Source organism: Varanus komodoensis, unplaced genomic scaffold (assembly GCF_004798865.1).
Source record: "Varanus komodoensis strain SLA01 unplaced genomic scaffold, ASM479886v1 scaffold55, whole genome shotgun sequence".
Lineage (NCBI taxonomy): Eukaryota > Metazoa > Chordata > Lepidosauria > Squamata > Varanidae > Varanus > Varanus komodoensis.
The window spans coordinates 1,003,443-1,014,766 of record NW_025336157.1 but is presented as its reverse complement, the minus strand read 5'-3'; the positions used below and the strand labels follow the sequence as shown (position 1 = coordinate 1,014,766).

At 56.1% G+C, this 11,324-nt stretch overlaps 1 protein-coding gene across 1 annotated transcript in view; it reads right to left on the bottom strand.

The window, feature by feature from the left end:
- Positions 1-11,324, bottom strand: part of MAP4K2 (mitogen-activated protein kinase kinase kinase kinase 2) — a 31,027-nt gene continuing 19,703 nt past the window's right edge. The window contains exons 18-32 of the mRNA XM_044448516.1: positions 11,104-11,263; positions 10,358-10,470; positions 9,838-9,879; positions 9,223-9,307; positions 9,055-9,134; positions 7,994-8,054; positions 7,430-7,553; positions 6,941-6,999; positions 5,621-5,724; positions 5,336-5,507; positions 4,097-4,165; positions 3,423-3,509; positions 2,750-2,820; positions 2,429-2,487; positions 1-1,891 (exon numbers count right to left, since the gene is read on the bottom strand). Of these exons, the coding sequence (XP_044304451.1) occupies positions 1,804-1,891; positions 2,429-2,487; positions 2,750-2,820; positions 3,423-3,509; positions 4,097-4,165; positions 5,336-5,507; positions 5,621-5,724; positions 6,941-6,999; positions 7,430-7,553; positions 7,994-8,054; positions 9,055-9,134; positions 9,223-9,307; positions 9,838-9,879; positions 10,358-10,470; positions 11,104-11,263 (1,374 nt within the window). The 3' untranslated portion in view covers positions 1-1,803. The remainder of the gene's footprint in view (positions 1,892-2,428; positions 2,488-2,749; positions 2,821-3,422; positions 3,510-4,096; positions 4,166-5,335; positions 5,508-5,620; positions 5,725-6,940; positions 7,000-7,429; positions 7,554-7,993; positions 8,055-9,054; positions 9,135-9,222; positions 9,308-9,837; positions 9,880-10,357; positions 10,471-11,103; positions 11,264-11,324) is intronic.

The window sequence follows — 11,324 nt, the reverse complement described above, 5'->3', positions numbered from 1 at the left end:
TCTATGTTAAATAGCCATTTTCTTTTCAAGTTTGGTTTTCTCAGGACAATACGATTCCAGCTTTAGCCATTAAAAACCACAGAGATATGCTTAGCAGCCTTGGGAAAGGCAAGTCGTAGGCCTCTGAGGTAACGTGGCTGGCCCTGACCACCCGGGTCGAGGTTCCCACCAGGAGACCGTCTGGGGTATCTAAGGCAGCAAAACAAGAACCCCGCACAACAACCCTGCACTCGAAATCTCACACCCCACAGTGGCCTGCAAGACACTGATGCAACACCAGCGGTCCCTCTCTCCAAATCAGCCGACCTAACAGAAGCATCTCACGTTGTAACAGTCGTCCAACACGCATGCCGTCCCAGAAGGGGCTCCAATAAACTACCTGGGGTGAAAAGGCAGCACCGGCACCGAGGCTGAGCAGGGCTGGGCATCTACCGCTGGCCCATGTTCTGGAATGTCTCCTCTTCACCTTTGCAACCGGCTTGTCGATCCGCCAGACGGCAGAGGTGATCGTTCAGAAGGGCCACGGCCAACAGGCTTATCAGCTCACTGCCTGGCAGGCAGGCAAGCCAGCGAAGATGTGAAAAGGGAGAACAGAACAGCTGCAAGGGGTGGCACTGGTTAAAAAGTCTATGCTACCGAAAGACCCTAAACCAAGCACTAGACTAATTACACGTCCGGCAGCATTTCAACATGCTCGGCTTTACCTCTAGGATAAGCAGCGAGGAGGGAGCGGGACGGGGGCCAGGAGTTACCTCCTCCCACCGCAGCCATCACACTTCGAAAGCTGTCCTTCAGGCCAGCCTCCGCTGTGGCTGCTATTGTAAAAGCGACAACCTACCTACCCTGCGTTTAACGTGTTCAAACTTTTCTGCCTTTAAAAACAAACGAACAAACGGCGAGCCATTCCTAAAGGCAAGCGTGCATTAAGCAGCACGTTTTGCTCGGCCCCAAACTATCTCAAAATGGGTTTCGTCTGCTTTGCTCAAGGAGCTGGGCTTGCAAGCAGGTGAATACCGAAAGAGCCACAGCTGCTCCTTTATGACATTTCGCTCTCCGTGGTGCTGTGCCAGTGCGCCAGCTCTCCACCCACCCACGCACCCAACAGATGCTCTGCTCATGCACCTCACACAAGTGCCAAACACCCACAAACACCCCAGTCACAGTCACCCGATTTCGCCCATCACGAGCACAGCCATGTTTCCCACTCAGCTCATCCAGCTCCGCAACGGAACCCTTGTCCCTGGCCCCATCCAAGGAGATACGCCAGAACCTCAAAAGTGCCCTATAAGACGTTTAACTTAAGCTCAGGTGCCAAGGAAGGGGTGCACCTTCTGCACCCCGCAAGTGATTGTCGTCACACGGACAGCTGTGCCGGATCGCGGCACCCCAGGATGTGGGCGACTTCTGTGGATTAGGAAGGGAGAGGAAAGGGGGCGAGAAACGTTTCCAAACAGGCACAGTGGGGAGCCAGGGAGGATTGCAAACTCCTCCAACTGACTGTGGTCAAATTATTGCAAAAGTATCTCAGGAAAGGCTGGCCCCAGTTAGAGGAAGAGCATCTCCGCCCGTCCGGGTGTGCGGCAGACTCTCGGGAAGACCAGAACGAGGCATGAAGAATGTTCCTGCATCCCAACCAGTGTATATCCAGTGCATGCGGGAGCCGTGAAGGGAAGACCGGACCCTTTCACGCGTGCGTGCGCACGGGGCGGCTTTCCTCCGCCGCAGGCAGATCGCGGCCAGCCCATCTCTGGCGACGGCCCACTGCGATGCTGGGCACATCCAGGAGGCGCTGGGAGAAGGTGCTCAGCAGCTGTTCTCGTGGCCCGTCAGGATGTAGAGGTTGCTGTGCGCAGTGGGGTTGCCCGTCGGGGTGCTTTCCAAGATGATATCCCTGGCAGAGCGGAAAACGAGATGCCGGGAGTGCAGGGAGGGAGAGGAGCGCCAGAAAGGGAGCCCCAGGTTTCGGAGGGCCTCTGGGCAGGAAACCAAAGAGCTTCCCCATGTGGTCACCCACTGTTCCCTTCCCCCCTTCCTCCTCCTCCTCCTGGCCCCCTTCGCTTGCTCAACAGGCCTCGGGGCTTCCCACACCTGCTTCTCACCACCACCTTGCTGGACCAGAGACAGACAGCGGGGAATGAACCCCCTGTAAGGTTCAGGAGCAGCAGCAGGTCCAGCGGATCATCCCCATGGACCCCTGCGGGGCTGTGGGCACTGACAGGTACCCAGCTGTGTGACCCACCGGATCCAGGCCCTGGGTCCCCCACACACTTTCAGGGTGACTTGTCCAGCCGTTTTAGGAGAGCATGTTCTCCACCCCTGCTAGCCAACAAGCGGGCTAAGGACCAGCGCGAGCCATGACGGGGGGAAAGGCTGAAAGGAAGGACTTCCCCCTCGTCCCAGCCTCAGCCCTTCTCTTGGAAGCCCTCACCTGTGAGCACCTAAGACCCGGAACACTCGGGACTCGTCCGTGACTTCCTGTGTGACCTGTTGGGGAACACAGACAAGCTCAGCGGGAAATCCTCAATTCCGAGGGGTGATCACAGCAGTAATAAAGAACCTTTAATTCTTCTTCCAGGAATTAAACAGGACCAAAATGAGCCTGCAAGCCCCCCCCCCCATTTGGCACTCCCCCGGTGGGTGCAGAGAGTGCTTTTCTCAGAGGGGAAATCCACCCCACACGCCGTGCACCTCTGGGGTCCGTGGTCCTCCTTAGGCGTCTCTGCCAAGTCTCCCAGCGGCTCCAACTCACCTCGCTGGATTCCAGGCTCCGTCCCTGCATGCCGTGCTTCCAGAAGGCCAGGACGCTGTCCTGAAGGCACACTGTGGGAGGGTGGGAAGGAGACGCCACGTCGGACGGTGCCCCAGCCGACCGGGTGCACTCAGCGGCTGGGCACCCTCCACCCTCACAGGGATCCGGGCATCTCAGGCAGGGCAGGCCAAATGCCTTCCAGAGCCCCGGACAGCTCTTGCCGCCGGGCCGAGTCAACAGCCCTGGTCCACCTGAACCCAGGACCTTCACTAGCCTCGTTCAGCTGTACCAAAAAGCCACCTTCTCGCTCCGTTCCTTGATCTTCTCACGGCTCGGAGGAGCACGGTCCGTTGTCCACATCCTATCCTTAATTATTTTGGTGTTGCTCACGACCACCGCCTCCAAAAACGGGCATTGTAACGCTTGATATTCCCAACGCATTCCTGCTGAGTTCAAGGAATCTGGGAACGGCTGAGGTTGCCCAGCCAACGCCGGACTTCCCCTCCTTTGGCTGTTGCCGCAAGGAGCCCCTCCTGCCATTAGCCGTCCTGGCCACTGGGCAGCCGGATGGACCAAGATCCTAACCCAACACAGGGCGGGACGTCTGGATCTAATGAGATCCAGGACGTTCCCTTCTCCCCCCCACCAGCTGCTCCCCAAGGCCCCCGCTTACCAATGGTCTCGATAGAGAAATTGAAGGGGAGTTCTGGGGGGAGGGCCCCCTGCGGAGCACCTCGGAGGTTCACAACCCTCACACAGCCTGTGGGGGGAAGAAGAATCATAGAATCAAAGAACAGTAGAGTAAGAAGGGGCCAGAAGGCCATCTAGTCCACCCCCTGCTGTTGCAGGACACGAGTTGCACCATCCCACTCAGAGGGCTGCCCAGTTTCTCCTCGAATGCCTCCAGTGTGGGAGAGCCCCCCACCTCTCCGGGCAGGGGGTCCCACTGTCCTATTGCTCTGACAGTGAGGAAGCTTTTCCTGATATCTCGCCTGAATCTGGGGTGTCGCAACTTGAACGGATTACTCCGTGTCCTCCACTCTGGTACCAGCAAGAAGAGATCTTGGCCCTCCTCTTTGTGACAGCCTTTCGGGTACTCAGAGGGATATCTTGTCCCACCCTCAGTCTTCTCTTCTCAAGGCTGAACAACCCCAGTTCTCTCAGCCTCTCCTCACAGGGCAGTGTTTCCACACCCTGGATCCTTTCTGTTGCCCTTCTCTGCACCCTTTCTAATTTTTTCTGCATCTTAAATCTTGATGCCCAAAGAGGAAGAGGAAGAGGATCATCTCGACAGCCTGAAAAAGCAGCACGGCAAGGGCAAGAGGGGAGGATGCCAAAAGAACTTACGCTCGAAGCTCACCAGGACGGTGTCTCGGTCCATCTGCGTGACGTGGCTGGCCATGACGAGGGGGCGGCCTGCGAAGGAGTCAGAGAGGCTCAGGGTGCCATGGGGCAAGAGGGGCAGAATCGGGGGCATTTGGCAGCATGTGTGCAGTGGGGGGAGCCGCGGCTTCGGGGCAAAGCCCTGACTGCACAGACAAGGCTCTGGGTTCAAGCTGCGGGTCAGCTGCTCTCCAAATTCCAAGGGGAAATTGCCATGACGCAGATGAATGCAGATATTTATAGGTTTTAATTGTGCAGCCAGGGTGTTTCCGGGTTTTAACTGTATTTGTATTATATTTATTTATTTGTGTGAGCCATCCCGAGGCTATATAGCAAGGGGACGGCATATAAAAACTTTAAAGAAATAAATAATGAAGGCTTCGATTCCACTGCAGTGGTTACTTGGGAGAGATCTTCTCTTCCCCCTAGAATGGGGGTAGGCAGCATGGAGCCCCCCCCCCCCCCCCCCCCAAATTGCACAGGTTTTAGCTACTGCATAACCCCAACAGAACTGAAATAAGCTTGGGAAAAGCTGATTTTGGCCCTCTTGCCGCCCCTGCAGCTATTCCAGGACGTTTCTTCTTCTGGCGCCAAGTGTCGTGTGGGGGATCTGAAAGCTGAAAATGGCCCAGGCTTGCTCTAGAGGAATCCATGGGAGCTGGGTGAGGTGCTGCACGGGGGGATTTAAATCCCCCTTAGCCACGAAGTTTATGGGGTGGTCTCGGGGCAGCCACTCCCTTTCAGTCTAAAGGGGCATTATGGGGCTGGAGAAAGACAGGATAAAAATGTATTTAATTAATAAGCATTCCATCCAGACTGAGGAGAGATGAGTGCACACAGGATTACAGTCAAAACAGGAGCAAGGCTGGGATTATTGTTCCACTGCATTGAGATCCTGACTCTTTGCTCTTCCTCTGCCCTTGCACTAACAACCCTGTGAGGTAGGCCACAAGGGAGCAGCTGGCTCAAAGTTACCCAGCAAGCATCATGGCTGAGCAGGGGCTTGAACCAGGGTCTCCAGGCCATGTTCTAAGCGTCACATGATATTAGCAAGCTTGGGAAAAGCTCGGGAAAAGCCGGGCTATGCAGAAGAACTTTGGCAGGAAAACCAGCAAGGGGCGAAACGAAGAACTCACAGATCCAAGCGGAGAAAGCGTAAGCGCCGTCATGGCCGTTTCCTGCCCGCCACACGGACCCGCTTACCGGAAGGGCTGGAGGTGCTGAGGCCAGAGGTGAGTGAGAGGATGCTGAAGTACAGCTCTGCGCCCGGCTGGGCGCTGCCCGTCACCCCGAAGCAGGCCTGGGGGTACTCCTCCGTCTCCACAACCAGCAGCTCAAACAGGCTCAGGGGCTCCGGCAGCACCACAGGGACATGCTACAGGATGGGGCGAGAGAGGGCCAGAGGGGTTTCTCGGCTGCCCGTCCCCCCGCACCCTGCACGGGAGCAGCGCCCCACCGCCGGGCATCCCCCCCACGGCTGCCACCTACCTTCAGCAGCATGAACTTCTGCAAGGGCTCGTACCACTGCAAAAGGGCCAGGCTGCCGGGCAGCGCCGCGCAGAGGAAGGTGCTCCCGGAGTAAGGATTCCGCACTGCAAGGGCAAGCCCAGCACGGTTATCCCCGTCCGTGCCGGCGAGGGACTCGGGGAGCAGCTCCTGCACACAGGCGGGGCACCAGAGCTGCCGCCCGTCGTCCGTCCTGCCCTTGACAAGATGCTCTCCACCCATGCACCCCGAGCGGTTCCTAGAAAGGCCCCCTTCGCCGTGATCCCCCCGACCCCCAGGCCTCCCGTTCTTCGGGGGAAGCCCCAGCGTTCGGCTCTCGAATCCCTGCCTGCCAACCCGACGCCTTCTTGCGGGGCTGTGCTGTAAGGCCCATCATCCCCAGCCAGCAAGGGGATTGCAGTCCCAGGCATCCAGGTTTAGTTATCCGTTTAAAACATCTGCATGCCACCAGTTGTGCCACAGCCGGCTCACAATCACAATAATAAAAACCGTAACACACAAAAAACCACACTGGAATGCAGCACAAATACAGAACAAAGGTCTTATGGCAATTAGTTATTAGGTTTTTTTTGAGAAAGGAAGATCTTTGCCTTCTGCAGAAGTCGGTTGTACACGACTCCTGCAGAAGTTCTGCTCCTCCCTCCAGATGTAACGCACAGCTGGCGGAGCAGCGTGGCCAGTCTGGGAAATCTGCCTTCTGCCGCTCAAGCAGGCTTGGCTTCCCTTGTCTCCCTTTCAGCCTCACAACAGCCCTGCGAGGGAGGTGAGGCGGAGAGCCGGTGACTGGCCCTAAACCAGCATCACAGCCAAGGGGAGAGAGAAACGCAGTTCTCCTGAGCCGCAGCCCAACGGTCTCACTACTACACAACCGATGATGACACAAAACCAGTTTACATAATCGAGGCGGTTTTGACGTTTCATCACACAGCCAAAAAGGCACCGGCTTACAAGAACATGTCACTCCAGTCCTCTTCCAGGTACGCTGGAAGTCCGGTTCAAAGCCCTAAACAGACTGGGGCCGGGGTATCTGAAGGACTGCCTCGGTCTATATGTACCGACGCGTTCTATATGTTCTCCCCATATTTACTAGAAACACGGCACAGAGAAAAAAAATAGAAATACAGAAACAGAGAGTATTTGGTCTTGGGCCTCATCTGCCACCCGTTCCCTTTTACGCTGAAAAATGTTCAGCCACGGAGCCATGGCCCCGCTGCCTGCCTCCAAGAATGCCAAATACCTGTTTCTACGGGGTTTGGGAACCGCACTGAGATGAGATTAATAGGGGAGGAGAGAGGTACGCACCCACACGGCATTTCAGGCATCCTTTGGTATCTGCTATCTTGGCAGAGAGGGCAAACTTCCTGCCGGGAGAAAGGAGCCGTTTTAGCTGAGGGAGGGACAAAAGAAGAAAGAGGATTTCGGGGTGGGCAGTCCAGAGGTACCCTGACCCTGTTCCTCAACCCCTGGCACTTTCCTTGCCTCTCTCTGCAAGGGCTGTGCCCAGGAACAGCCAAAGCATTAATGCAGAAGAGCACCTGTGAACATGTGCAGAGGGCATTCTCTGAGCAGGTACACGTAATCTGAAATTTGGGGTGCAGAATGAGGGCTCGGATGAATTTAAATGTTCAGGGTGTGACTCGTTAGCTGCCCACCCCTTCCCCATCTCGCCACACGGATTCCTCCCCGCCCTCAGTTCTGGTCCATCCGGAGAGGCACCCCACTGGAGGGTGGTCCCTCTAAAAAGACCCCATTCCTGCCACATCCTTGCGGCCCTTGGTCCGTCCTCCCCACCTGGGGATGATCCGCTCAGTCAGCCGGTTGGTGGCGATGGAAAGTGGGACCGGGCGCTTCTGCAGCTGCCGCCGGTGCTCGAAAAGGCCCAGGAGGTTGTGAGCTGAGACCTGCGAAGACTTCCCTGGAAAGCAGAAGCGGGAAGAGGCTGGGGACTCGCTCGGAGGGCCAGAGGCTGGCAAGCATCCCTCCTCTTCCGTAATCCAAGCCGGTCCACACAACCCAATGGCGTCTACTCCTGACCGTTGGTCTTCAGCTTGCTGGGGTGGAATTGCCCAGTACCATCAATCCTCTAACCCTTTTCGGTCCCAGCCTCCAGGTGTTGCTGTCATTATCTTCATAATCTATTCCATTTCTGCACCACCCCATAGCCAAAATCCTCTGGCCCATGCCCAACAGTTCATAAAAAAACCCCAACCCCAAGCACAATAAAAACACCATCCTATTTCAAGCTGCCACGCTCAAAACCAAATTTAAAGCCATCTGAGACACTAAAACGAGCTTGGCACAATTAGACCTACATATGTTTGTTTCGTAGGAACGGCTCAACACCTCGGTACTTACCCGCCAAGGTTAGTAGCACATTATTCATGCAGTACAGCCAGAAGCACCTGTGCGGAAGGAGCTGCAGGCAGAACAGGTTGGAGGGGAGGAGAGGGGAGGGGAGAGAAAGGCAGAGAAAACCAGGAATCAAACAGGCAGGGGAACGAAAGGGAAGGAGCTCCGGTCAGAACAACAGCCTAACAGAAACAACACGATCCTTGCTTAGAAAAAAGCCGCCTGCATGGGCCATGCGATTATAATACCTCAATAAAAGAGCTGACACTGATGATAAAAAGACAGACTTGCGGCATCTAATTTCTGCTTGTTATTTTGGCTATTTTGCTGCAATCCTGAGATTCACCAGCTGCAACCTGGCCCAAAGAATGAAGTCACACTGAGCACCAGGACTGAATGGGGCTCAAGCGCTTCTGTGCGACTCCCTAGTTTCCCACAAGGGCTCTGCAGTTTAGTGTTGCAACAGAGGGCAGGGTGTTGAATCTCTTTGGGGTAACCTTTGGGAAAGCTTCAGGAGCCACATTCTAGGGGTGGGAGCAACGGAAGACGAAGTGGGGAGACCATAAATGCAAAACGGATCCCCATATTGAGGCTGGAGAGAATGCCTTTAGGCCTTAGGGGACTAGACAGACCTCTTCAACCTCCTGTCCTCCACCTCTAAAATAGGAAAAGCACAAATGCCAGGAAACACCGAAGGATCAGCCTTTTGGGAAAGTGAAAAGGGCCAGGTGATCTTTAGAATTTATGGCAAGGGGTCTTTTTGGAGCCAGGAATCCTTGCGGATCTACGACAGCTCTGCCAAGTATTTGGCTGTCTTTAAGGAATTATCCATGGTGCTGAATCGAGATTGCCCCCTCCGCCCCCAAGGTAGGCTCAACATCATGGATTACTTCTTTGACAGAGAGGCTGAAACACGGAGTGGATACACAGGAGCGACCGCAGGCCTCCTCCGCATCCGCTGGATGCCCCCCTCTGCCCTCCCCTGGGCAGAAGCTCTGGGGAGGGACGGGATGGATTATGCTCAGTTGCTGCCCTCCCTCCAACCTCGCCCCTCTCCGCCGCCTCACCTTCTCCATCATGTCCTCGTGGAGTTCGTGGAGGTTGAGGGTGTAAATGCCCTCTTCGGCCCCGACCACCAGGAACAGATCTGCAAGGAGTCAGGGAACGTTACACCTCGACCCGAGAGGCCCACGCGAGGCACCGGCGGCCCGGAGGAAAGCAGGCGCGGTTCCCACCTCGGGTTTCCGGGTGAATCCACGTCGTGGCCGAGTTGATTTTGAGCGGGCAGCCGTTGAAGACTTTGGAGAAACAGGCCCCCATCTGTGGAAGGGGCAAGAGAGGTGTCGGTGGGGCTGGGGAGACGCAGACCCTCCCGCGTCGCTGGGGCACCTCAACGCAACCCGCCTCCGGGCCTGGGAGGCGCTTCCAGCTCAAGGGCCGAATTCCCGCCTGGGGACACCCTTAGGGGCTGCGTTCCGCTAGAGGGCCGGCACACGGCAAAGGAAGGGGACCAGGAATGCTGCTACTTGGTTTTCTCAAAGTTTTTACTGCTAGGAATGTTGGGGAAAGCCGGCTGACCTTTTTGGAATCGGGAAAGACAACGCAACGGCTGGGGAGACCCAATGACAGCTTGTTGGGGGACACACCCCAGAACCTGCAGCTCCCCGCCCCGATCGGCACCTCCTCCTGCTGTGGTCTGCCTCCAACCCCACCCCCCGCCCCAAAGTGCCCCATCCGGTATCCCGCAAACCACCCAAAGCGACTGGGCTGTGGGGCAGCAGAGAAATGAAATGACGCATCACAGGGACCCCCAAGGAAACCTTGCTAGTGGACGGCTGAGCGGTACTTACGTGGACTTTTGGGGTGGGGGGCAACCCGTGGCAAAGCAGCCTCTGTGGGGGTGGGGGCATGGGAGGAAGTGAAGAGAGAGGAGGGAGGGACAGTCACCAGGGACAGCAAAGGAGTTTGTACAGCTTCCAAAAGCTCAGACACTGGATGCTTCCCTCACCCCACCCCAGTAACCCCTCCTTATCCAGGGTGACTCACTCCCACCGGTAAGGAAAACCGGGGGCTTCACTGGAGCCCCTTCCTCACTCATGTAGCAAAAGCATAAACCCAGATGGCTGCCCCTCTGCCTTTCCTCTTAACGGCCTGCACCACCCCTCGAAACCCCCAGAATTGGGGCAGAACCCAGGAATTCCACCCCAAATACACATGGGGTTTCAGCGGACTAGACTAGAGCCCCCTTCTGCAAAGTCCCAGTGCCCCCCCCATTTCCTCGCCAAAGCAGTGCATGCCCCGATCTCATGCCCACCCGCTTCTCATTCCAGGCCCCTTTGCTCTGAAATGTGGGGTTCTCCCCACACTTACGGTCGCCTCCTCCTTCTTCTTCATCGTGGCCCACTCTGTGGAAAGCAGCGAATCAGCTGGCTTTGGGGAGCCAGTCCCTGAGCTGTTTGGGGTACGACCCACGTCTGTGCTGCCTGTGGAGAGAAGGTGTAGGATCTGATCAGACTGGCCCTTCCGCAAAAAAGCGACGGTCAGAAACCGGTGCATAGGAATGTCGGAAGCTCCCTTTATATATACCAAGCCAGAGCCCCTGACACTGACTGGCAGCTGCAGCTGTCGCAGGTTCAGGGGGTAATTTTCACATCCAGACCTGGAGACACCAGGCAATCAAACGAGGGCTGCCCTGAGAAGCATTTTGAAAACCGGAAGTGTGGAGATGAAGCGCTCGCAAAGTCTACTTGGTGTGTCTTTGTTTTCTAGAAACCAGAGCTCAGGAGCCGAGGACAAACGGTTTGCGCTTAAAATGAAAGATTCCTGACTCCAGGGATTTATCTGGAGCGTCCAAACAGGTCAAGGCTCACGGCCCGTCCACAGAATCCAACCCAATCCTGGCTCTCAATGTGCTTAAAAGAGGAGTCAGGATTCCTTGGTGATCCACTTCGATCAACCAGAATTTTACTGGTGCATCCTGAATCCACCCAAGTTTTCGCAATATCTGTTTTCATTCTGACATCGTGGTCAGTTCTATTTATGCTTTTTTTTTACTGTCGTGGCTTTTGGCCCCACATCCTCTTGGGTTGCATCTTCCAGCGCCGCCCCACATTTACCTGGCGTGGTTTGGCACCCCACTTCTGAATATTCGGGGCCGTCGTCCTGCTCCCAGGGAGCTTTATATGTCAGCTCCAGGTTGAGAAAATCCCACAGGGGTCCTTTCGTGAGGTCTGCGTCTCCCTCGGGGGTGCTGCCGGGACGCTGTTCACCGTGAGCCTGCCCCCCCCAAAAGACAGGCCCCTTTAGAGGGGACCGATTTGAGGACGGACGCAACTGT